Raw genomic sequence first — 26921 nt, 5'->3', positions numbered from 1 at the left:
TCACCTGGACGATCACCTGCTGCCTCCCAGGATGCTTAAATTGCAAGCAGGGGAGCCGGTAGTGGAACCAGACACCACTGCGTGGGAGGCTGGCTTAACCCGCTGCACCACAGCTCCACCCATAGGTGGCTTTGTACTCTTTCTTCAGCATAGAGTCCTGGGGAGTACTATCAGTCTGTTGGGTTTCATTGATATTTTGACTTGGAAATCTCTGAGCAAATCCTTTCAGGAAGCCCCAGGAACAGAAGTGACCTGCAGTGGCAGTAGGGGAAATTGCACTTTCCAGAATCACCCACAACAGTTGTGAGGGTTGCTTCTGTTTTTATATTTTAAGCTGCAAACTGATATTAAAGCTGAGCAGTGCAGCCATGGTCATTGTCATAAAGAAGGAAGCCTGAAATGGCAATGAGACCCCATTTCCTGATGTCCAGCACGGGGCACAGCAGGGTGGACCGCCGGCCACAGGCAGGGAGGTGGCAAGCCCATGAGCATCAGCACCACCAGTGTGTGCCATGTTTGTGAGGAATACATGGAATTCCCACTAGTGGAGGGCCAAGGGCAGGATTTCAGTGTACAAAGACCAAGTGTGAGGATGGAGTTGAGTCAGAAGCTGAGCTGCAGGAATGAGAAGTGTGAGCTTGGTCTGCCCCACAGTTAGGAAACCTCTCTCAGTTTTGTTTTGGCTCCACCCCCTCTTCAGGTGGGGATATCCATAGCTGAGGATCTGCTGTCATTATATAAAGTTCGCAATGATTGCGAACTTCTCGGTGGAGTCCTGGTGAATAGAGTGTTCATTGAACGATCTCTTGTTACGGAACAAATTTCTAACTTAAAATTTAGAATCAAGTGTGGGATTTTAAGAATCCCTTTAAAACTAATTCAGTGTACGGATTTCTCCAGCTTTCATGCTTGTGCCACTGAAACTCCATCTTGGTGACATGCTTGGTTTTTACTCGGTTCCTTGAAAATCACCTAGACAGCGAACATGAGAGCTGGCAGTGGGATTGGAGGCCAGCATGCATGGCTTGGGCTCTGGCAACTCATGCCACAAGAAATGTACCCTCTGGCACTGAGCACCCCCTGTGCATAGGCCTGGCCCCATCATGGGTCCCCTTCCTGAGTCCCCCTGTCCTGGTGACAGATAGTTACTGCATGCAGGGGACCACTGTCTGACCCCAGCATTTACAGCTCTGAGTACTATCTGTTGAAAACAGGTGCCACAAAGCTGAGCGTCTCCCCAAAGGATCCCCGAGTCCCCAGATCGCACGTTCTGGAGCTTCACTGTGAGAGCAGCTGTGACTCCCGGCTGAAGCCTAGCTTGAAGCTGTCCTGGGGCAAAGATGGCGAGGCCTTTGAGGTGAATGGTACAGAGGATGGAAGGTGGGTAATCCCTGATTCACATCACAGGGTCTGCTGGATCTAACATCTCACAACTGAAAACATGCTGAAAGCATCTGCACTGCTTTTCAATGCATGCATGTATCCGCTGCTGCTGCTCCTGCTGGTTCTCCATGCACCTGTGTCATGTGTCACCGCTTGGTGCAGAAACCACCCCAGATGCATGAAACCAGCTCAGCCCATGGGTTGGAGCACTTACAAAAGTCTTGGGAAGGCCGGGAACTTGGGCTTGGGGGCTCCTCACTCCTGTGAGTCCTAGAGCATGTGGTCTCAGTTTGGGCATCTGGAAACTGCCACAGTCCTCGTGGCCTCCTCACATGTGACCAGCCCTGCCCAGGCTGCTCACACAGCCCAAGGACAATGCTGTCTGCTTCTCTTCACCTCCCAATCTCACGTGAGTCTGTCTCATTTGCTGACCCTGAGTCATGCCTGAGACTCTCTGCTCTTGCAAGCATAAGGTCTGTGTCCATCGGTGTTTGAGGGGACTGTGCTTGGGGCCCCCTGCCCATACCAGAGTCCACGGGTGTCCAGCCCCTTAGCGACAGTGGTGTCTGCAAAGAGTCTGTGCAGACATTCCCTGAGCTTGAGGGAATCTCCTGTATGTGACAGCTGTGTAGGCTGCTGTTCCACTGTACTGGCAGTGAATGATGACTGAAGCCTGCAGGTGCTGAGTTTAGTTTTTGAGGCCTTTAGTTTTTGAGTATTTTTGGTCACCCATTGGTTGAATCCCTACATATGGATGCAGTGAACATAATATTCCTGACCTCTGTAGAGAATCTGGAGCATGCGGAAGAAATAGAAGCAGGCACTAAGGCCCCCAGGAGGGAAGGGGTCCCTGTCCACATTGCTGCCACGCACGGATTAACACTGGGCCAAATCCCCCAGCAGTTGGGTTCTGTGTCTCAGTCCAGAGCACAGACCCTGCTCCAGCACTCACTGGGTGCAACACTCAGATGTGCTGCCCGGTATCTGTGCTTCCATGTGCCTCCTGTGGTGTCATGTGATGATGAAGTTGGAAAGATGCTTTCATCAGTCTGTTAGTGTGAGTTAACAGACTACACACATTCAAATGCCAGCTGCAGGTCTGTCTCCAGGTTGTGATCTGCTCCACGTGCATTCTCGGGGATGGCACTCACTTCTGCCACTGGGTTGGCCTCTGGGGCACTGGTGTACATATCTGTGTGCATGTTGTGCACTTGCATCTGGTGTGTGGATGTGTGGGATAGGTGTGCACATGTGTGCATGTTCATGTGTGGAGGTGCACTGTGCATATGTGTCTCTGAGGTAGGTATACATGCAGCTTCTGCAGGTGCGGGGGTGGAGTGAACGAAACAAATGACAGACCCCTTGCTCTACTTTTCCATGGGGTGCAGACAGAGACCCTACCTCAAAAGGGACTTAGGAATGGGGAAAGTCAGGAGGGACTGCAACTGGACCCTGATGGCTGGCAGAGCAGGCATGAAGATGGGGCCGGGCCGAGATCACAGGGGGTCTGCTGAGCTTAGTGGGAGCAGCACAGGCCAGGGGCTTCTATCTGTGGCTCCAGCAGGTGAATGGTGGGTGGGTGAGGGTCTGAACTAAGAATCAGGAATCTAGATAATTTCTCCAAGCAGAGGCAGGAGAGATGGGAGCTGAGGTATCAGAACATCATGGTACAGAACAAGATTTGTGATAGGTCAGAAACAAAGGAATGGATTTGATGACTGTTATCAATAACAGCCTTTGGGCAGGTGCCACCTGCCAGCCACTCTGAGCTTTACCTCAATAACTGGTGTTACACCCAAGTAAGGTGAACCAGGAGCGTGATTTGTCATAGGAATTTGAGTAGTAATCCATGGAGCTGAGCCTTGAGCCCAGATCTCCAAGGAGCCCAGTTTTGGCATCCTGCCCAGGGGAATGGAGCAGCGCCAGACAATGCAAACTGATGTGGAACGGCTGGCTGGCGGGGTGGTGCCCATGAAAGTGTACAAGGGTTAGGGTGATTCCACTGACTTCTCAGGTGAAGGGATTGAACAAGGACAAGACAAGGAACAGACTGGGAAGCTGCTAGGAGAAGATCCTGTAGCAGGAGGCCCTTGACTGTGAAGGTTGTGTAGCACAGGGGAGAGATGCGCAACTGTTGTTTCAGGCTGCTGGACTTCCCTCAGTGGCTGCATCCCAGTTGCATGTTCTGGTTTAGAACTTGTACTGATGCTATGGCCTGGAATGTTCTGAGCTCCCTGCATTCACCACAGTCACTTGACAGATCTGAAGCACCTGGGGTTCAGCTTAAGCCTGAGAAGAGCTTCACGCACGGGAGGGTCACTGCAAAGATGCCTTTGGGGCTTGTGCACGAATCTTGGTGAGAGTCCAGCTGCGGGGCTATCCTCAAAGAGCTGCTTTCTGCCATGCAGGTTGCAGGCCTTTGCCTAGGTCCTCAATCATTCCAGAAACTGCTGGGGAGTGCAAAGTTCCAATCTGTGCCAAGGGGGCAGCAAGCAGCAGAAACTGGGGGACTCATTCATGTCTAGGATTAGTAATACCAGGGTGAATTTGCTGGCAAGCTATTTGCTTATTGCTGTAGAAATAAGAGATATGTTGTCAACAGTGGGTAGGCAGGCTGTGCCCGCTTTTACTACAATATGAAGTAGCTTTCCATAATTGAGACTTCTCAGAAGCTTATGAATTTTACGTTGGAAATCTCAATTTTCTGAGTCTGCCTACTTGTCTACAAGGATGGCACTATTTAAATTACCTCAGCTAAATTGCCACCACTTTGAATTTTAAGTGTAACAGAGCTTAGACTTCTTGAGTAATTATTGTGATAAAATGTAAGTACAGAGTTAAGGTGGCAATTTACAAAGAGGGAATTTTCAGGTAGTAGTCCTGGTTACAAACTGGCAAAATCAGAACGAATAAGAAGAAGGTAGTTGAAATGCTTTGCACGAAGAAACTTAGGCAAGTGTCTGCTGCTCAGATAAACCACATCGGACCTCAACATGCCTTGTGCTTGGGAGTTGGAGAGTCAGGGTCAGCCTGGGATGGCAACAGGTGGCTGTTCCCCACCCCTGGCTATTGAGATGTTGGGAGGCTGGGTGTAGCTTCTCCCCTAGTCTCTCCCCAAGCCCCAGATATAGGAAGTAGATAAGAAAGGTGTGGAAATAGTGGTCTTACCCACTTTCACATAATGCCTGACCCTTCCCACCCTAATCAACTATGTAAACTTCATCAAAAACAAAACAAAAAGAGTCAGAGTCAGCCATGGTGGAAAGACTTGGCTGGCCTGGGAGGGACCTCCAAAACCTGGGGAATTGCCTGGAGCTGCTCAGGCTCTGCAGGACAGCCCTCACAAGCTCCCCAGGAAGCTTATATGTCCATTGATAACCATGCACCCCAACCTAGTGATCTTGTTAATGGCGCATGCCTGAAAGGTGGGTTTCTCTCTTAGTGTAATGTGTGTTGCAGAGTTGTTTATCTCCCATTGTCACCTGGGTGTCCCATGATGCAATGTACATTTTGTGAAACTGCGATCTTCTCTGAGTCTTTTCCTGGTGGAAAAGAATGGATCCCCTTGCTCCTCTTGTTTTTATCCTTAGTGTAGATTAATCCTGTTTTCTGGTAGGATCATTATTGATGGAGCTAACCTGACCATATCTAATGTCACGTCAGAAGACCAAGGGGTTTACTCCTGCTTCGCTCACACTGCTCTAGACAGCACTGTGGATGAGACGCAAGTCACCGTACTGGGTGAGTGTGCAGGGAATCTCTTCACTGCTGACTGAACCTGCCTGGTCCTTGGTACGTACACCACTCCCTTGGATTCTTTCTCTGGAAAGGAAACCCCACTTTGAAATGCTTTCTGCTGTTCTCACATGAATGGTCAACCCTTCATTTCCCAATGTGTCTGGATGTGGGATTTGGGCAGACAACTGTAGTAACTTGCATGTTCCTTACCTATGTCTTCCATTATTAATCAGATGTCCCAGATCCGCCAGAAAACCTTCACTTGTCTGACAGGCGGAACAGGAGTGTCCAGCTGACATGGGACGCCGGAGACAACCACAATAGCAATATCAGTGGTAGGTGGACTTGGTGTCATTACTGGTAGACTGTTTTTCTGCCGTGCCTGGTGGATCATGTGTCTGAGAGCATCATCTTGAGTTTTGATGCAGGTAAATCGCAGCCCCTTCTAATGCTCCTTTCTTCTTCTCTGCCAGAGTTCATTATAGAGTTTGAAGGAAACAAAGAAGAACCAGGCCGATGGGAGGAGCTGGCCAGAGTCCCAGGAAGGGACACAGCGGTGATGCTGGCTCTGGCTCCATATGTGAGATACCAGTTCAGGGTCATAGCTGTGAACGAAGTGGGGCGAAGCCAGCCGAGCCAGCCTTCAGATCATCATGAGACCCCACCTGCAGGTAAGTGATCTAACAGATGTGTGGGTGGCCCCATCTTTGGGCATGTCAGGGAGGAATAATGGCAGAACAGGTAGGAGTTGCTATCGCTTTTGTTATTGGTTAGCTTGAGAGATATAGGGTGAATGTGCTCTGTCTGCTGGTTCAGTTCCAGATGCCTGTGGCAGCTAGAGCTGGGAACCTGACCCAGGTCTCCCACTGGTCCCAGGCACTTGAACTATCACCTACTGCCTACTGGGAAGCTGCAGACTGAAGTTGGAGTGTGGAGCTGAAGCCAGGAGTGAAACCCAAGGGATTCTTATGCAGAATGTGGGCATTCTAACCATTCATCCAAATACCTGCTCCATGCCAGGCTTTAGATGTCTGCAGATAGCTGAACGTATCTGCAAACTGACGCCCCCCACCGCCCCACACACAAACTCAGAGTCACCTGTACATGCTTGATAGAGAGCGGGAAATTGGGAGGGCATAGGAGAAAGCATCTGGATTTTGTGGCGGCTAAATACTATGTCTAGGAAATCATAAAGTGTAAGTTCTGAACCAAACAAAGAGTTAAGGGGTCAAGTTTATTTTTAAGGATTTATTTACTTACTTGAAAAGCAGAATAAGAGGGCAAGGATCGCAGCGATTGGAAGAGAAGGAGCAATCTTCCATCTTTTGGTTCACTCCTCTAATGGCTGTACCAGCTGTAACGACTAGAGCTGAACCAGGCCAAAGCCAGAAGCCTGGAAAGCTATATGGGTCTTCCCAGTTGGGCAAATTAATAGGAACATGGATCAGAAGTGGAGCAGCTGAGACCTAAACTGACACTCACATGGAAGGGCTGTGTCTGTGCCACAAAGCTGACCTGAGGGCTCAACTCTGAGGCAAAACTTTGACTCAAAATAGGCACTTTGGCAGCTTTTCAGTGACTCTAAACAGTATCAGTTTTTATGTATTTCGGCTTTCTTTGCATTTGGAAGTATTTCTCTAAACTGCCAAGATTTTTTCTTTCATCTCAGGAATGATAACGCCTAGGTTGTGTTAGGGGTTGATATTGGGCGTTGATGTGGCCATACCATGGTGTTTAGTAAATGTGACATAAATACACCAGGGTATAACTACCCTTTTTAGACTGAGAAAAGATTTTGAGGCAATAACGAAGTCAGATAAATCAGATTTCTGTGTGATTTTAGTGTACGTGAAGCTCAACTTGCAGCCCCATGTCTATTTCTCCCGGCGACACGGGCCTGTCTGAGTATCCCTCACGGCAACACCCATGGTGCTCCTCTCTCGTCGATGTCCCTGAAACCTGAGTGTTGATATTGATGGTTCCTACTTTGTGATTCTCCTAGTGGTAAACACTCATGACATACTTTTATAAAGATGTTTATAATAGGAAAAGTGAAACAAGTTTAAAATTGAGACAGATTTTAAGGTAGTAGTGTTTACATAAAAGAGTAGGTTTAAATTTAAGCCATATAATTACACAATAAGCTATTTGTTATCTGCTGAATATTTATTATATTACCCTGAGAATAATATTAGAGCAAGAACACCATTTTGTTTGTTAAAGTAAAATGTATATGTTAAAGAGCTACCTTAAGTTTGCTTAGGAAATAAGCTAGGTAAAAATTAACAAATGCAATTAATTTTTTAAATCTGTTTTTGTTGGGAGGTAATAAGGTATCCTTACTTACCTATTGAAAACTATTTTAATGCTTGCAACTTTTTAGCTCCAGACAAGAATCCTCAGAATGTGAGGGTCCATGCTTCTCAACCCAAAGAAATGATCATAAAATGGGAGGTGCGTATCCGTTCACATGTGCCCTGAACGTGCTGTGTGTTCCTCTGTTTCTTTTTCTTTCCTTTAGATCTGCATCTAAGTACAATGATGGATCAATATTTTCTTTAATAACAGGAAATTGTGCTTGTGAATGAATTCAACTTGTGTTATCATCAGTGTGTATTTTAACAACCTCTGTCAGAAGAACAAGTTGTGAAATAGAGTTTATACTGCAATAGCTGATTTAGATTAGTTATCAAATGCTGCAGATTCCTAATATTTCTACCAATGTTTCTATTACCAATATACCATAGGCTCTCACAAGCAGACACTATTGAACACTTTTCTCTAAGTGTGATGCAAGGATGGCCCCAAAAGAGCGTCCAGCACACGTGCTGTTGCAGAAGTCCTTGGCAGACTCGTGTCTTATCTTGAACACAGTCTGGTTGAGAAAGCATCCCCAGGTCCTGGTCTGAATCAGGTGTGACATTGGGTGACCTGTGTTGGCCTTACTTCAGATGTGGCATGGCCTGGGGTGATGCACATCTTGTGCCATGTTCTAGGTCACCCATGCAGTCATATTCTGTGTCTCACTCGCTGTTCTAGATCAGATGCGACGCTGGGCGATATGCCTCTTGAAGGCCCAGGTTGTAAACACCTGTGACTTTGGTGTCTCTGCTTCACTTTCTCCTGTACTCATCTCTGTCAAATGATTTTATTCTGAAAATTTGTTGCAGAATTCATATTTGCTCAGAAGACGTTAGCTATGTTAGGGTCACGTCCAAGATTCTTGTGCTACAAGGGAGAACTGTGGCTGCAATCGTGGTTTGGATTCACAGTCAGCCTCTTACACAGTGTCTGCTGCTGTGTATAAATATCGACATTTTATGCTTCCTGGAGTACAGCTGATTTACTATCCTTACTTGGCGCCAGGATAGACTTGCAAGAATTTTCCAATGTATTCGCTTTGATTTACCTTCCCCTTCATATAGTGATCTTGTACTTATTTACATAATCACATGTTTACAAATTGTTCAGTTAGTTTTCATATTAACACTAAGTCTTATTTTCATTTCATTGTAGAAAATTTGAGAAAGCAATGTATAAAAATTATTACAACTGCATTGTCATGTGACTCCTCATTGTCTGGGATATGTTAACCGTTCCTTCTTTTAGAGATTTCGGTAGGTCAATAACACAGTGGATTAGAGGATAGTAACATTCGACGGAGTCTTCAGGAAGTTCACAGAAAATGAATATTATGCAAAAACATGCACAGATTTTGACATAGGTTTTCACCGGAATAAAGGTGTCTTTTAATTCTGTTTTCCATAACGTTTTTGAAGTTTTCTGTTGTGGACTGCAGGTCACATCTCGTATCTGTAGGTCAGCCCCTCCGAGAAGCCTACCTGCTCCACTGGCACCGGCTGTCATGAATTGGAACAGGACTGACAATGACATCAAACATGTTCATGCGATTTTGAAGTGCCAGTGAGCCTAGAGTCTCCAGCATGGCACAGGGAATTCAGATACCTTTTTTTTCTTTCTTTCATGCAGTATTATTCTGCATAACTCAGCTTGTCATAAGGAATCAAATGCCCAGAATCCCCCCAAGTGGAGGGACAGAGACCATGGGGGAATTAGCAGACCCCTTCTGAGCCTGGCTCACCAAGTAATGCCCTTCTGCAGAATAATGAAGGAGAAGTGGGGAAATTCTGAGTGTGCCTTGTTCTGTCTGTTGGCACTGAACGCATGGGATTTTAGCTTGATGGCAGAGTTGATCTTTTAGCTACATTACCTTCTGGAACTCACCGTTTTCACGTGTTGAGTGGGTTGGCTGCACCCACCTCTGAGTACTGAAGCCCAACAATAATCTGTGAACACGAATCCAGGCAGGGCGCTTCTTCACACTCGTTTCTGGTGCTCTTAAGCATAAGTGTATTTATGTGAGTATTTAGCATCTTTTAATAAAGTAAAAGATTTCCAATTTCAAAAACACACACACACACAGAGCTCAACAGCTGAACAAAAGAAGAAAAAACTCAAAGTCCAATAAAAATCAGGAGCTTCTAGCATTGCTCGGTTCTATGACCACAGGCTGACTTCTAAGGGACTCAGGTAGATTAATTCTGTTTCAGGGACAAGGAGATCCACCTATGCTAAAGCATTCTATAGCAGAATTAAGTGGAATATGTGTGAGGTGACTGGGTGGCACTGTGTTGTCTTCTTCAGCATTGTTTACAGAGCAAATTTCAAGTGTTTTTTCCATAAGAACTGTGTGTGGGAATGCCTATGATGATTAGAGTACATCAGTGTGTTTGTTTTTAAACAGCCTTGGTGAGCACAGCAACATATGTAATCATTGTCAATTAAAATATGAACCAGTGAAGATATTACAAAGTACAACAGAGTCAAAGCAGTGTGGCAACCTGTCTGATTCTTGATTGGTAAACAAAGCACTGCTTGTTTGCAGGTCTCCCTGGAAGTGTTAAGACTGCCTGGAAATGACATAGAGATCTGGCTAACCGCGTCCCAGGTGTCAGACCCCCTGCAGGCAGAGAGCGCCCCTAGCAGGGGAGTCTGCCCTGTGACCACTCTGCTGTGGCTTTGCAGCCTGCTCGGCTTCTTCTTCTGATTTTCCAGATGCGCTTGGGTTCGGTGGAGATTTTCTGAGTTTCTACTGGCAATTTCTCAAAGTCAAACCCTGGGTTTGGTTTCTCCAGGGTCCCAGCACCAAAAAATAGGCCAGTGCAAGTGAACTGGCAGGTTTTCCTTAGAACTTTATTTTAAAATGTGCTGTAAGCTTTCTAAATTTCACTCTGTTTCTAGAGAAGAGCATATGATTGGACTGCTGATATTTGTGGATGTTTATGATTAGTGGGGGTTTCTGGAAACAGAATGATCAGAGAGGGCTGAATTCCCTTGGACAATACTAAAGCCTCCAGTGAATTTATATCCATGTCACAAGAACTTTTCCCATGAATGCAAGTTTAAAACAATGTGGAAAATCTCAGGAAGGTTTTATTTCATGTTTAATTTAAAAATATGTATTATTGGTCTTGGAGGGGAATGGCCACTCTGCATCGGCATGTCAGAGACCAAATTGGCTGAATGTCAACTTCTCTTCTAGCCTTTGAAACCCATGGAGCAGAACGGACCAGGGCTGGAATACAGAGTGAGCTGGAAGCCGCAGGGTGCCTCTGCCGAGTGGGAGGAAGAGACCGTCACAAACCACACACTACGGGTGATGACATCCATGGTCTATGCACCTTACGATGTGCGTGTCCAAGCCGTCAATCAGCTTGGCTCTGGCCCGGAGCCTCCGTCAGTGACCCTGTACTCAGGGGAGGACTGTAAGTGACACAGCTGAGCTCACATCCACTGCATTTGTGTCAGCAGATGGGTCTGAAACCCTGCTTGTGTGCAGAGGATGTGCCTGCAGAAGAAATTGAACACATGGTTCCACCCTAGGGTGGACCGCAGGATTGCTCGTGAATGTGCAGGGGTGAAGGAAGTGTGTCACAAGTTTCAACTTTTTTTGTTTGTTTCTCAGTAAATCATTTTTTTGATAAAAAGTGAAAAGGCTGATGACATCACTGCACTCATTTAAAAAAATATGTCTCTCACAAGGGCTATAGTCTTTTACCCTCACTTGTCCAGGCACCTATTGCCGTCCCTGGTCTTGCCTGTGTGTTGGTAGTCTTTTCAAGGCCAATGAGACATATACTTAGCATTATACACCAGATTCCTTAAGTGTTGGTGACATAATAATTGCCACAAACCAATCATTGGAAAAAGAAAAGGGGCACTAATTCAGTGTCAGTCCCGATGGGAGTTGCTCTTGTTTTTCCTATGCCCAAGTATTATTTTGATCCAAAAATAGATGGTCAAGAATAAGAAATGGTTCCTTATCCTTCTGCTCCAACACAAACTCCCAGAACCTATGGCCCACAGACTGTGGATCCTGACTGCTCTGTGCTTGACTGATTCCCCTGCAGTGAACACCCGTGTAGAATACAACAGAGGCAGCAGTTCCCACCATATAGGGCTATTCTAAGAGCTGTGTGAGCCAGGTCAGGTGAAGTTCTTACAACAGTGCCTAACACAGAACCTGTGCCCCATTGATGCTGCTGCTGCCGAGAGCTGACTGATCAAATTCCAGCATCACTTTGTTACTAGCGAAGTCCACTGTTTCCAAAGGCAAGGTGTCCACAGCATGTCTTGCTGAATTCTTGTTGAAACTGGCCTGAATCAGCATTCCTTGTTTCTCTGTGTGGTGAACATGATCTTCCCTTAGAACCTGTTGGGCCGAGAAGCTCCTCTGTGACAAGAACTCTCTTTGTTTGGTTTGGAGTTCATGGAAGGGCAATTCCCAGACTGAACACTGAGAAAATCACCTTGAAAGCAGCACTAATGGTCACAACTGGTGGTTATTGGCAGCTAATCAGTGTCCCGTCCCTGACAGATCCTGACACTGCCCCCGTGATCCATGGGGTGGATGTTGTCAACAGCACATTGGTGAAAGTGACCTGGTCAAGCATCCCCAAGGACAGAGTGCATGGACATCTGAAGGGATATCAGGTTGGTTCTTGTTGGTGTTGCAATAGTGTCTTCCCTGAGGAAGCTGAGCTAACGAGGTGCCTGGTGAGAGCCTGACACCGAGGTTCTGTGTTAAACAGCTCACGTTTCATTGCAGATCAATTGGTGGAAAGCAAGGAGTCTGTTGGATGGGACAGTGTTTCCTAAACAAGTGAAGATGCTACGATTTTCAGGACAAAGGAACCATGGGATGCTGCCTTCCCTGGATGCCTTTAGTGAATTTCACCTGACAGTCTTAGCCTACAATTCCAAAGGTGCTGGCCCAGAAAGTGAACCTTACATCTTCCAGACACCGGAAGGAGGTGAGAGTGGTAGGGGACCTAACAGTGATTGTTTTTTGTTGTTGTTGTTTTGTTTTGTTTTTAGGAATTTAGCAGCTTATGATTGTTATTCTTGGACTTGTTTTCCAGTACCTGAGCAGCCAACTTTTCTCAAAGTCATCAAAGTTGATAAAGATACTGCCACTTTATCCTGGGGCCTGCCTGAGAAATTAAATGGAAACCTAACTGGCTATCTATTACAATACCAAATCAGTAAGTGTTAAGCTGGGTAGGGCGATTCTGTGTATGCTGTATTTCTTTGAGAAATACATCTGTTTAAATAACTGCTTAAATCTTTCTTGTATCATCTGTTTAATTATTTGCATATTATTGTGTAGTTGTTTGGATTCCTTATTCTGATTACTAATGCTTTATTAGCTGTATAATTCACAAATATTTTCTTCTATTCTGTAGGTTGATTCTTCCTCCAGTTGTTTCCCTTTTTGTGTAGAAGTTAGAAGCTCCTTCACTGAGTGAAATCCCAGTTTTCCATTTTTTTCTGTTGTTTCTTGTGTCTGAGATTTGACCCCTAAAGGTCTTGCCCATTTCAATGTCCAAAGCATTTATGTGTGTTTCATCCATATAACTTAAGGATTTCAGATATTATCTTTGGTCTTTGGCTTGTTTTATGCTGATTGGCACCCATGGTGATACGTAAAGGTGCAGCCTTGTTCTTCTGCATGTGGCTACCCAGTGTCCCAGTACCATTTGCTGCAAAAGCCAACTTTTTCCAAAGTGTAGTTTTTGCATCTTTGTCAGATGTCAGTCGGTAGAGATGTGTAGCTTTAGTTCTAGGGTTTCCATTGGATCTGTTGCTCTGCAGGTCGGTTTTTGTTTGACCATGCTGTTTTAATTACTGAATTTTGTAATATGTCTTAGAATGAGGTATTTTCTGTCTCTTGCTAGGCTTTTTGGAAATTTAGGGATTTTTTTTTTTGTGATTCTTTCCACGTTCCAATAATTTGTTTTCTGTTTCTGCAAAAAAGTTAATGGTATTTTGACATAATTTCATTGGATTTGTAAATTGTTTTGGTAATGTGGGCATTTTAACAGTGATTATTTCAATCCATAAACCTGGGGTGTCTTTCTATTTCTTAGTGTTTTCTTCAATTTCATTTATTAATGTTCAATTGTTTGACTTGTGTAAATCTTCCACCTTTTTGGTTAAATTTATTGCCAGGTGTTTTATAGACTTGCGGCTTTTAGAAATAAAATTTCTTTTTATTTCTTTTTCAGAAAATTCAACAATATTGTTCAATGATGTTATTTATGTTTCCATTTTGACTTTGTTTTCTGAAATTTTGTTGGATTTGATTATTGGATCTGATAGTTTTATGGTGGAATTTTTGGAAATTTCTATATATGGTTGTGTCTTCTACAATCAGTGACAGAGTAACTTCTTGCTTATTTGTGTGCCCTTTATTTCTTTCTCTTGCCTAATTGCTATGGCTAGCACTTGCAAATCTATGCTGAATAAACATGGTAACAGTGGTCATCCTGTGTTATTCCACATTTTGAATAGAAAGCCTTCAGAGTTCAGCTTTTCACTATTTAACACCATGCTAGCTCTTGGCTTGCTGACTATATGTATAGCCTTGTTTGTATTGAGGTATGTTTCTTCAGCACCTAATTTAGGAAGAGCTTTATCACTGAGGATTGCTGAATTTCATCAAATGGTCCCTTTTGAGGTGATCATGTTTGCCCTTCATTCTGTTGCGATGGTGTGTCATGTTTATTGATTTGCATATGTTGAGATATTCTTGCATCTATGTGATGAATCTGACTTGACCATGGTAAATAATCTTTCCAGTATGTTCAATTGAGTTTGTTAGTATCTAGTTGAGGGTTTTTGTATCTGTGTTCAAGGACATTGTCTTGCAGCTTTGATTTCTTTGTTTTGTTTTGGATCATTGTCCATAGTCTGGCTTGGATATCAGTGCAGTGCAAGCCTTACGGAGTGAGTCTGGGAGAATCCCCCTCGGCGCCATCTTACTCAGCAGCTGTCTTTCTCTGCCTCTATGTCTTGAGTTTGTACATTGATCATAGTATATTTTAGTGGACTGTGTGGTATTTTTACACTCGTACTTTCAAGTAATCTAAATTTTTTTTTATTATTTTGATTCCCCCTTTCGAATGTTTGGCACTCTGTTTCGTTTGCTTGCTGTTCTTTTCATTAGTCTAACTACAGTGAATGGAATATGAAAGGCATTTTTTTTTGGTCAACATTAATACAGTTTGTTCTAATCCTTTCCTAGCCTCTCAGAGCTGTGACAGAATGTCCTTGCTGTTCCCTCCTTACAGTGATCTCACAGTGCGCTGCACTCTTACACTAATCTGTGTACTTATGGTGTTATAAGATTGAAACAATCTGATTCATTGTCCTTGAACACTACATAGCATTATGCATACAGCAGGCATTTTCATGTCTTTATTTCTGGTTGTTGTTTCTGTATACAAAGAGTAAAAAAATGGACCTTGATACACACTAGTTTGATTTACAGTTTTTCTATCTTACGGGGTGTATAGTGACACATGTTCACTAGGAATTGTCCTTTGACCTTGATATTTCCATGGGCTAATGAGAGGCAGCAGTGACAGAAAGCCACAGCCCCCCATCAGCCACGTAATTGTGCGGGTAAGTCGTGTTGCTAGGCTAGTATCTTCTGTGGATATATTAAACGTGGTTTCCACTTAGGATATTTTCAGCTCATGAAGTAACCTCATTGCAAGTCAAGGAGCATCGCATTTTAAACTTGAAGCCACAGAAGATACAAAGATATCATTCTCCAAACTCTCCCTCCAGAAGGAAATTAGAAGTACTTCAGTCAAGTGTGTGATAAAACACATGGCAATAGCATAAAGGCCCCATTTTTAATGGGGGCTCTGAAGGTGGTTGGCTCAAGTGTGGCACACTGGTTGAGAACACAGTCCCAGGAGCCACACACCATGGTTTGGATTCAGATCTCAGCTTGCCACTCCTCCAGTCTGTGTGGTAGACTCGTTCTTCTTACATCAGTTTTTCCCACATGTGAAATGATCATGATAATTGGGTCTACCTCCTAAGATTCAGTGAATTGAAAGCTATGAATAATTAAGAAAACTCTGCTTCTTCAAGCATAAATAAAACAGAAAATAAAGATCAATGTCACTTGGATTGTTAAGTTCTATGGAATTTGAGATGTGTTATCCATGTTTGTTTGTTTGTTTAGTAAATGACACCTATGAAATTGGAGAATTAAATAATATCAACATCACGACTCCATCAAAGCCAACTTGGCGTCTTTCGAACCTCAGTGCAACTACCAAATACAAATTCTACTTGAGGGCCTGTACATCCAAGGGCTGTGGAAAGCCTGCCACTGAGGAAAGCTCCACTCTGGGAGAAGGGAGTGAGTACACAGGGATTGCATGTGCTGTGGCCTTGAAGCCTTGACTGCCTATAAATGACACGTGACTGTGGTCTGAATTTGTGGGCCCCTGTTGTCTGCTGACATGGGTGCAGAGCTGATCAGTGTTGTTTGTAAAACTTGCATGACTCAATTTATCTTTTCCTGAACAACAACAAGCCAAACCTTAGTGTAAGGAACTATAATTCTCACGTTGTTATTCGCAGGGCCAGTGGAGGGATATTTTCCTTGTGAAAGTGTGTGCCTCTTGCTTAGTGCCTGTTCATGTTTACAGTTCTGAAGCATCTCACTTCTGCTTCACCATCCAGTGATTGATCCCAGATCATTAGCTTGAATACATACCATCAATCTGTGGTTTAAATGATTTTCCTAATTAAATTATACTTTTCTGGTTTTTTTTCCTACCCCATAACCATTTCCATTTCCAAATTATTTTCCAATTATAATTTCAATAATGTTCTTAGATTAGAAAAGATGGTAAAAATCAGTGAAAGAAACACCAGGGAGAGGAGGAAATAGTGAGGAAGAAAATGGCCTGTGTTGGCCTTGTCAGAAAATGCTGGTTTGTGAGTTGCAGTTTGTTGGTGGTTACTCTCTGACCTTGCTCCTAAGTAACAAAGGCTCCAGCTTTCTGCAGGAGTCCTTAAATGCCAAATGCTTCCTTATATGGGAAGAGTCTATGAAAGTGCATGCATATGTATATATTTAAATCACTTCTCTCAGAGAACCCATGAATTATTCCCAAGGATGAATTGAACATCAAGTGGAATGAACTCATTTATCATTTTACTCTTAAAAATTAGACTTAAGATGGCAATTGAAAACTTCCTGGATACTAAAATGCTTTTATTTCTCATGAGTTCAAACTGGGGTCAGGTGTTAAATACAAAGAAGTCAGAGGGTCATAGTGTAAACCCTCACCTGCCACATTTTTTAGAACAGACTTAGGCCATGCATACAGTTGCTGTTTTGATAGAACCAAGAACATTACATGCTTGAGAAATGCCAATCCTATTCTTGCAAACTTGTGTCATGATGAGAAAAGAGCTTCAAATATTCTAACACTTTCTAGGCGTATGTTGGGAAAGCTAGTTGGAACTGTGTGCTTTTGTGGTTTTGTAACGGATGTCACTTCCTCCCGCACACGGAATGTTTGAGTGGTGCACCTGAGGCTCAAGGCCCTCACTGCTGTGTGTGTCAGGGATTCACAGGCCCCGTCAGTGTGTCTGTGCTGTTGTGCAGGGAACAGCCACTGCCCCGGCCCCGGCTGACAGCCGCCCCGGCTGACACTCTCCAGGCTCCTCTGGCCATAGTCACAGGGAGAAATCATCATCCTCTTCCCCCCTGGATTCCAACAGGGCCTTAAAAATAATCTGTGTTTCCTCTGAGGAGACCAGCCGTTCTAAAATGATCGCTTTTGTGCAAGTTGGAATCTAGCACTGTGCATCTTTTCCCTGCTCTGTTGAGAGAGTACACGCAGTTTGAGGTTATCTGGCATTTACTCTGAAAGCAGCATTCAGCAAACATTTTCTTCTGATGTTTGCTGATTCTCTTTCCGATTGCTTGGTGGCTCACACTCCATGATCTGCAAGGGGCAGGTATGGAGTTTATCCAAAGCACTCTCTGTCAGGAGTGGTTTGGAGGAACTACCTACTGTCCTCTCTTTTCCAAAAGCTTGCACTACTTAATGATTTACTAATATTTTAATTTTTAAAGATCAAAAATATTTGCCATGTATCTCGGTGTTGGTCAGCTTCTGAGCTTTGCTCTGCTGTGCAAATGCTGTGGTTTTTGCACGGTCCATTTTTCAGTGAAAGCCTTCTGTCATTCAGATCGCGTTCTATTCTTTGGTAAAAACCAAACATTGATGTATAAAACATATCCACATGAAACAGTTTTTTAATCCCCAAAAGTCCTGATAAAATACATAAGGAACATGCTTTATGTATACATTGCTAACATTTTTAGTTTGTCTTTAGTGTTTTGAGTTAATTCTTAGCAAAACTGTGGATCAAGTGTAAAAACATTTTAGGTATTTAGTTTTAAATGCAGAAATTAATGCATGTTTTAATTAAACTTGACTCATTTTCATGAGGTTCTATTATTAACATGTTTACGTATTGATGATAAAATTTGAGAGATATTTTTAAAAATACCTTTTTGTAAATCATTCAGCAAATCATTCCATTTAAATACATATAAGCCTGCGATTTTATCAACTTAAATTGCTACTAATTTTAAGTATTTGTTGTGCGACTATCTTATAATACAAGAACGCATAGTTAATTATCATCATGTCATATGCTGCTAGTCATAAGTCAAAATGTCACGCTCAGTTCCTCATTAGGTTTCTGAAAACAGAAACTGCACAACATTACATTGTCTACGTTCCCAACCCATGCTAGGTTTTAAACCAAGCATGTGCGGGAAGATTTATTTTCACATTTCATTAAGTGTCTCATCTTCACGGGCCATGAATTCAATCCATTTCACCCCCTCATTTCCACATGTTAAAAAAGGAAGCCTTGAAATGTGGATTTTTGACCTCCTGATAATTTGAGATATAAAAATGCTATAAATGCCTCTCCTATTAATTTTAAATAATAGTAATTTTACTTTTTATATCCTGTTTCCAGTGATTTCAAATCATATGATTTAACTGTGTACATTTCTTAGGTAAAGATGTCAGGAAGATGTCTGAAGGAGTAAATCTTACTCAAAAGATTCCTCCAGTAGAGGCATTTGAGCCCGGAGCTGAACATGTTGTTCGCCTAATGACTAAGAACTGGGGTGATAACGATAGCATTTTTCAAGATGTAATTGAGACAAGAGGGAGAGGTGAGAAATAAGCTTATATTTGGGGCTGTCTTAGAAAATGAATCTGTGTTCTGGGGATGATTTAACTTTTACCTATATCCTACGTCGAAAGATAAAAATATGTGTTAGCTATGAAAATAATTTCACTTTATTTTGGCCTAGCGTTCCAAAATTACCTAAAGGTAAACTACTCCATAATAGCCTGACTTGCCCCTGTGGTTTTTACCATTGTAGTGTCTCACATGATCTCCTGCAACTAACATTGCTAATAACAACAACTAACAGGGGAAAAAAGCAGCCAGACCGGGGTGGCTGTCAGGACCTGGAGGCTGCCCAGCTTCTGCTCCTAATCAGGCCACTTTGCCCTTCCACGTTCCCTGTTTTTTCGGCCTCTGCTGTTGCCCGTGCTCATGGCCAGAACAAAACGCAGCTTGAACAAGGCCCTTTCTGAGTGAAGGAGGAACTGCCTGTTGGTGTTCTCCCAAGACACACACCGCAAATCTCTTTCCTCCCGGGGCCTTTCAGAGCAAGTGTGGAATAGGTGCTCTTCTGCACCTTTGGGACTAATGTCTGAGTTTCTGGGACGGGATATTGAGGCCGACGTTGCAACTTCTCTCTCTGCTACAGAATACGTTGGACTGTATGACGACATCTCCACCCAGGGCTGGTTTATTGGACTGATGTGTGCAGTCGCCCTTCTCACATTGGTCCTGCTAACTGTTTGCTTTGTGAAGAGAAACAGAGGTGGAAAATATTCAGGTAAACTTGTTTCTTAACTCAACAAACAGTATTATCTGGGAAACATTATTTAGACATTTTTTCTTTTAATTGCCTATTTAACTCAAGTTTTTATTAGCAATTTAGATCTATAATATCCTGACAGGAAAAATCACTAAATTAATCAGAGGGAATAAGTATGGTTTAAAATGTTATCTCCAGTTACTTGTTTTCTTGTTTCTGGTACTAAGGGTATGTTCTGTAGCTAGTATATTGGTTAGGATACAAGCATCCCATTTTGGAGTGTCTCGGATCAGCTCTTGGCTCTGGCTCCTGACTTCAGCTTCCTGTTCATGTAGATCCCAGAAAGAAGTAACAGCTCAAGGAACTGAGCTCCTGTCACCCACAAGGGAACCCTGGATTGCTCCTGGCTCCTGGCTGCTGACTGTGGTTGTCTCTGGGGCCACTGTGGGCATTTGGCAAGTGGACTAAAGATGGAGAAGTTTCTGTCTGTCTGTCTCACTGCCTGCCCTTCCTCCCTCTAATGAACCACTCAATCAAGTAGGGTTCTGAGATGGTTCATGATATTTCCAAGCTTCCATTCCTGTTTGTAGAATGTCAGACATACTGAAGAGACACTAAGTCACACGTATGAGAAGGGACCCATATGAGTGGTGCCTGGCTCAGAGCATTTCTACAGGTGCTTCCTGCTAGTGGTGGTCCCTTGTGAGCTTGATCAAAGCGAGCCAGTGCTCAGAGCCTCTTTCTTATTCCTGTGATAGATACTGGGTTTTCTGCCTCTTGACTTCGTAGTACATAAAATTTAGGAAAACCGTCCAAGCTGTTTATTGAGGGAGAGATGACCCCATGTTGTCCACTTAGTGATGTTCAGATTCTTGAGACACTCTTGACTGGCTTCTGATTCATCCAGAAAATACTTACTAGGAACCTCTCATACAATAGAACCATCTGGACCATGATTTCTTTTTCTAAAAAGATTTATTTTTAGTTGAAAGGCAGATTTTACACACAGGAAGAAGGAGAGACAGAGAGAGTAGGTCTTACATTTGCTAGTTTACTCTCCAAATAGCTGCAACAACCACAGCTGAGCTGATCTGAAGCCAGGATCAGGAATTTCTTCTAAATCTTACATGTGGGAGTCAGACCCCAAAGACTTGAGCCAGCGCCTGCTGCTTTTCTAGGCCATAAGCAGGGATCTAGAAGGGAAGTGGAGCATCCAGGACATGAATCTGTGCCCATATGGGATGCTGGCACCAGAAGGTGAAGGATTAGCCGGATTCACCATTATACCAGCCCCTGACCATGATTTTAACTCTCTATAAAGTTTAATGGCTAATTTGTGCAGTTAAAGATAAAATATTTTCTTCTGACGCCATGAATTATATCCACGATGACTAAGAAATGTCTTAGGAAATTCACTGGAAAATTTGAGAGAATGAATACCCTCTTATAGGGTCCCAGCATCTGTATTCTGACGAGATCAGGTGCGTTCTGGGTGGTATGGCCGTAGACAAGCATCAATATTCTGAAGACACTGTCTCAGGTCACCACTGTGAACAATCTACAGAGCCAGTGCTGCCTGACAGAGGAGGCAGGGAGCCCAGGGCTCACCCACCACGGGCAGGTGCCACTGGGGAGGGTTCTCAGCACATGGCCACAAAGAGACAGACCCAGGCTTGAGTTGCCACAGCAGATCTGGGTACTACGATGGCTGATGCCATGCTTCTGCTGGTTCAGTGACCTGGCAGCAAAGACAGCTGCAGCAAGCAGGACAATGAAGTGAGTTGTTGCATTTGGTCTGCTCTGAGATGATGTCTTGGCGAGTAGGTCCATGGTGTCCTCCCACCTGCTGCAGATCATGTGGGAAATAAACTGCACTCAAAGAGTCCCTCTACCTCTTGGCTGCGATCCGTTGGGTATGTGATGGGTGTGTGCACACACAATGCTGGGCTCGCTGATTGTCCGCTGTCAACAGCACGACTACCACATCTTTACTTCCGTTGGCCTCCCTTCTCCTTGGTTCTTCGGGTTCTTTGGCTTCATTTTCCCTTTATTGCTTTTCATTTTCTGTAGTGAAAGAGAAGGAAGATTTGCACCCAGACCCTGAAGTTCAGTCGGCAAAAGATGAGACCTTTGGAGAATACAGGTAAGTAGTGTTCCGTCTCAAAGTGGGTTGAAGCACCTACTCCTCAGAGCGAAGCTCAGATGGACACAAGTGCTGTTCCTCAAGGTTCACGTCCTGCAAGTAGGGACCCATGTTCTGAGAGTGCGCATGGAGGTGCTGAGAACCACCAGGGAGGCAAGCATGTGCAGTGCCTAGTCTCCCGGGTTAGAGCGGCATGTGGACTCTAGCTGAGTCTGGCTGGGCCTCCAGAGGCTATAGCAGGGTTGGACCAGGGCTGACTGCTCAGGTGGCTGTCAAATGGTTCTGTTCCACTGTCTGAATGGATTTGGTTCATCACAGCCCAGCGCTCCTATCAGAGGTGGGAAGCCACAAGGCAAGAGGCAGCCCCAGGGAAGATCGGTCCCGTTGAGGCCAGCCTTGGAAGCAATGCCACTCCTCCGCACATTAGGTCAGATGGAGTCAGCCCACAGGTGAGGTTTGGACCCTGCAGGAGGCTCAGAGCCTGCCAGGTAGGGTCCCCACTGTCCTCAGAGAAGCTGGTGCCCACTGCTGGCTTGTGTCTTGCAGCGACAGCGACGAGAAGCCCCTCAAAGGCAGCCTGCGGTCCCTTGGCAGGAACCTGCAGACGGCGGAGAGCGCCGACAGCCTGGTGCAGTACGGAGACGGGGACCACGGCTTGTTCAGCGAGGACGGCTCCTTCATTGGCGCCTATGCCGCGGCCAGGGAGAAGGGCTCTGCTGAGAGCACCACTAGCTCCGCAGCCACCTTTCCCCTGCGGGCCTGACGCGTGGGCGACCCCGACTCCAGGAACCCTGCAGCCGGCAGCTGGAGGGACACCTGCAGCGCAGCCTCCAGAGAAACCCCCACAGCTCCAGCTCCTGTCTCCTTTCAGTCTTGTTTTCCAGGCGCTGAGACGTGGACATAAGGCAGGCGAGAGCTGTGTAGGTTCGCCCCAGCCAAGGGCCCTGCCGCCAGCCACCCTCCTCTGCACCTGTGCGTGTGAGGCCGCGGGCTGGAGGAGAGAGCAAGCCGGTTATTTTAAGTGTAAAAAGGAACATGAATGTCTTATGGAAGCAGCTCGTTGAATATATACAGATAAGTTTATTATTTAAAGTTTCAGTAGCGAAGCCCTAGGTGATCAACTGTATTTATTGAGAGAAGGCCACGCTTGAACAGAAATGTAGCCTTTCAACTCTGAAGGGAAGCTGTGTTGTACCAGGCCATCCACGTGGGTTTTATAGACCCCCCACCCACCCACCCACTCCTAGCCCTGCTTGGATTGTGTGGCTGGAGGAGAGTAGTGGTCAGGGACCCGTTTATGAAAGAATGGGAGTGGGTGGCCGCGGCCCGGGGTCTGGTAGTCACATGGTGTCCTGCCCGCCTTTCTCAGTCGCTGTTTGCCTGTTCCCACGTCTGTGTGATACCAGGCCTGCACATCTTCCAAGAATGCCTTGTGCATACCTTGTTACTGTTTCCACCATCTGAGGTGTATATGGCTTTATTTTGAAGTGAGGGAAGGACCCAGGGCGCTGTGGCTGTGGTCCGCGGGCTCCAAGCTGGCACCAAGCTGGCACCTCACATGAGGTTCCACAGGAAGATCTTCTGTAAAGCATTTGGTTTTGTTCTTATACCGTCTTTTTTTCAGCACTCTGAAATAAAACATCATAAACATTGAGGGAAACGCTTTTACATTTTGCAAAGTAAGTTTCTATTGCTGGTTGCTGCCCTATGCCACCCCTAAAACAAGTGATGTGTAGTATACATTCCCACACGCACCTTTATCTGTGTCGCGTTTTAAACTGCTGCAACAGGGGCTCTTTATTTTCCTTCTGTCAAAGTCAGGAGGAATTCTGCTAATTTGTTTTCTGGCATGCGTGCAGCTATTCCATTTCAAATTGCACACAAAAATACATATTAAGTACTACAAAGGGACCCCCGTGCATGTCAGCAAAATCCACTGCTCAGCTTCTTATTTTATGGAGACTCTTTTTATCGTACTTTCAAATTTTTAACTGTTTTTAAGTGCAACTGGTTACAAATTTCATTTCAATTTTTGTGTATGTGTGCCATAATTTTTGGTGTGTAATGTGAAATCCTCAACTTTGATTTATATTCCTTGGGAACCAAAATTATGGGCAACGGTAATGGCCAATGTAGCAACAGACATGGGTGTCTCACTGTCCTGTTTAACTCTCTACCTCCCTCCATTTGCGCAGGACCACACCCTGCCTTGGGTGTGCTGGGGGATGTGTCCCAGTCCTCACGGTGTGAGCGGGGGCTCCATGCACCCCTCAGGGCTGCCTGACCCTTAGGTGCCGCCTTTCTGGAGGAGCAGTTGTGTACCCTGATTGATCTGAGGAACTTGTGGTGCTCAGCGGCTGCACAGGGGAAGTTGGATTGATGCTCATTTTCCTGTTCTGCTTCCTCTTCTTTGTCACCAGCTAAAAAGTGGTTTTAAGAAAGGTAGATTGGGAATAATGTAAAAATGTCTGCTTAGGTGTAGATGAGTTAGGAATTCCATAACTTTTAAGTCTGATGTTAACAAGCTACTGACTAGACCTCAATACACTGCCTAGGGTCTGAGACAAGTGGGTCTTCCTCTCTCCCTGAGTAACCAGAACTGGGAGTGAGCTGGGACTGGGTCTGTCTGCCCTCGCCTTCCATCCAGTCCTTCTCTGAGTTCTGCTTGTTTTCTCTGAGCATCTTCAGGACAGAAGGAGTCACCCCGTAGGTCTCCCTTTTAGTTACGAAGCTATGTTTGTCATGTTTCTTATGAATCAGAATAGGTTTTGGATGGACAAAGAAAAAAGACCCATGTCAGTTGAAATGGATTCCACTCCTTCCTTCAAAAAATAGGTAACAGCCAGGGTTGGGCAAAATGATAAATCCGTGGTGATAACTTGCAGTTGAGCCACTTGGTGGTGAGGCAGCAGCCAGCCAGCTTTTAGAGCTTCACTCCCAGGCAGATTTACTATCAGTAGATTGCATACGGTGGCTAGGGTGGTCACGGAGAGTCCTGGGAGCTGTCCAGGGTCAGGGGACCCGAGTTCTCTTCCAGTTCCACCAATGATACTGCACATGAACCTTTGGCTCCAAACTCCCAGCTGTAAGTGCTAATGACATCTCAGCCTCCTCATGTGGTCACAGGGTGTTCTTTTATATGAAGAAGAATCTGAAATTGACAACAGCGAAGATGCCTTTCAACGTCATGAGCAAACCTACAGCCCAATTACGTATCCAAAAGTCACCTCCACACACCAATTCAGCGCTTTCCTGTGAGCACATAAATATATTTTTATAGAAAGTAAACCTACAGAAAAAAACACAAATAATCCACTGTGCAGTGAGCAGTGTGAGTTCCACGTGCCATTGAAAAGTATTAATTAGAAAAAGAATTAAAACAGGGTCTTTGCTATACTGAAGTGTTTTCCACTAATTTTGCATACATATTTGTAAGAAAATGTGAATTTGGTGGATTTATTCTGTTGATATAAAGGCATCTGATATTTTCGATGTACCCATATTTATAAAAATGTAGAGCACAATTAAATTATGCTGGAAGCCTCAAATAATATTTTTCCTATTTTATACTCATGGAAGAGAGGAACTAAAGAGAGGACAATAGTGAGAAATGGTGTTTTTCTAAGCATTTAAAATGCAACTGCCAAACAAAACCCTAAGCATGTTTACATACAGTTAAGATGGGATTCGTGAAACTATCTCAGATCAGTTCTAACAGGGCTGGGTTTGCAATCTGTGTAGTGCATGTCCTGGTGTTCCCGGTGTTCTTGGTGAGGTGGACAGAGGTGAGCTCTGGCTGACAGCTGAGTCCAACATCAAGAGAGCGAGGCATGGAGCACAGGTTCACCGGATTGCCTGTTTCTCAACTTAGATCAATATTTCAAGTAGGAGTTTGTTAAAATGTGTTTGTGTCGTAACCGGTGTTTGTATTGTGCTTATGGATATGTATGGTCTAAAGATATTTTCATTATGCGTGAAATTCAACTTTGCAAATAAAAACCCAACTTCAATGCTCTAAATAAGTTTGTATTCTTTTCTTGTAGTTGAGAGGAAGCTCACCTTCAATTTTCATAGATTCTGAGTAACTATAATGAATGAGAATAGGCAACAGAGTGTATATGGTGGTATATGTATAAATAAATGTTAAAATTACTTAATATTAAATGCTCTATTTGTAAATATAGTTATCAAGGCAAATTATACAGTGAAGTTTTTATTTTTACAGGTGTAAATTTTATATGAGAGTGCATTCACCCAATTATTTTGTAGAAGAGTATAAAGTGTGTTACTTCTCAAGAAAATGTCCATTAAGTCAAGCTTTCAAATAAGGCAGGCCGGTAACTTTTACTCTCTTAGGATCTTTAAAATTGTCATCTTCATAAACTGTTTAATCTACTGGCAACTGCACATTGGCACATTTTACCATCGAACAACCTTTGGTTACAGAAGTAGAAAAGTAGGTGAAATCATCTATTGTGGATCGCTCGTATGACCTGGAACTAAATTATACGATTGCCTGCTTGAGTGCAGTATCCATTTACTCATGAAACCAGTGTCTTCATTCATCTTCTCCCTCCTCCACATCCTCTTAGAAATATCAGGGAAACTTGCCTATTTCTTATGCTTACAAGCTTGGGTTAAACTGTGTGGTTGGGACAGGCCTAGGGAGAAATGGTGTTTTATTGTATAAAACACTTGAATGTCACAACCTGCAACAGTGACAATTCAAATAATCCACTCTTTTCAGACCCAGCGTGGTAGCCTAGCAGCTAAAGTCCTCGCCTTGCACACGCTGGGATCCCATATGGGTGCCGATTCTAATCCCTACAGCCTCACTTCCCATCCAGCTCGCTGCTTGTGGCCTGGGAAAGCAGTCGAAGACCGCCAAAGCCTTGGGACCCTGCACCCATGTGGGAGACCTGGAAGAGGCTCCGGGCTCCCGACTTCAGGTCAGCACAGCTCTAGCCGTTGCAGCTGCTTAGGGAGTGGATCAACAGACAGAAGATCTTCCTCTCTGTCTCTCCTCCTCCTCTCTATATATCTGACTTTATAATAAAATTAAATAAATCTTTAAAAAACTAATAATGCACCCTTTTCCAATGAGTATCACACATCTCCTCCTAATCCAGTCACTCCCCTGCAGAGCACCTGCAGTGAGTCCCAGAATAACTTCCCCTGAATGTTTTGGTGTTTCCTTTCCAAAACTAAAGCCTCTGTGATGGGGCATTTCTTCTCTTTTTCTATTTTTATTTGTTTCATCCATAAACCACAACACTGAGAACCAAGGCATGTTTGCTGGTGTTCCTGGTGTTTCAAGGAGGGCCTTATTATAGATATAAC

At 44.2% G+C, this 26921-nt stretch overlaps 1 protein-coding gene across 2 annotated transcripts in view; it reads left to right on the top strand.

Moving 5' to 3' along the window:
• CHL1 (cell adhesion molecule L1 like) overlaps positions 1 to 22808 on the top strand; it is a 117710-nt gene extending 94902 nt beyond the window's left edge. The window contains exons 15-28 of one of the 2 annotated variants that reach the window (XM_058678959.1): positions 1215 to 1380; positions 5000 to 5124; positions 5355 to 5456; positions 5595 to 5792; positions 7505 to 7575; positions 10685 to 10907; positions 12020 to 12135; positions 12251 to 12455; positions 12564 to 12686; positions 15683 to 15862; positions 18557 to 18718; positions 19325 to 19456; positions 21509 to 21581; positions 22128 to 22808. In XM_058678959.1, the coding sequence (XP_058534942.1) occupies positions 1215 to 1380; positions 5000 to 5124; positions 5355 to 5456; positions 5595 to 5792; positions 7505 to 7575; positions 10685 to 10907; positions 12020 to 12135; positions 12251 to 12455; positions 12564 to 12686; positions 15683 to 15862; positions 18557 to 18718; positions 19325 to 19456; positions 21509 to 21581; positions 22128 to 22344 (2093 nt within the window). In that variant the 3' untranslated portion in view covers positions 22345 to 22808. The remainder of the gene's footprint in view (positions 1 to 1214; positions 1381 to 4999; positions 5125 to 5354; positions 5457 to 5594; positions 5793 to 7504; positions 7576 to 10684; positions 10908 to 12019; positions 12136 to 12250; positions 12456 to 12563; positions 12687 to 15682; positions 15863 to 18556; positions 18719 to 19324; positions 19457 to 21508; positions 21582 to 22127) is intronic. The other variant, XM_058678960.1, reaches the window with a different exon arrangement.
• Positions 22809 to 26921: the final 4113 nt, after the last annotated feature.

This window comes from Ochotona princeps, chromosome 21 (assembly GCF_030435755.1).
Source record: "Ochotona princeps isolate mOchPri1 chromosome 21, mOchPri1.hap1, whole genome shotgun sequence".
Classification (NCBI taxonomy): domain Eukaryota; kingdom Metazoa; phylum Chordata; class Mammalia; order Lagomorpha; family Ochotonidae; genus Ochotona; species Ochotona princeps.
This window is presented reverse-complemented; position numbering and strand designations above follow the sequence as displayed.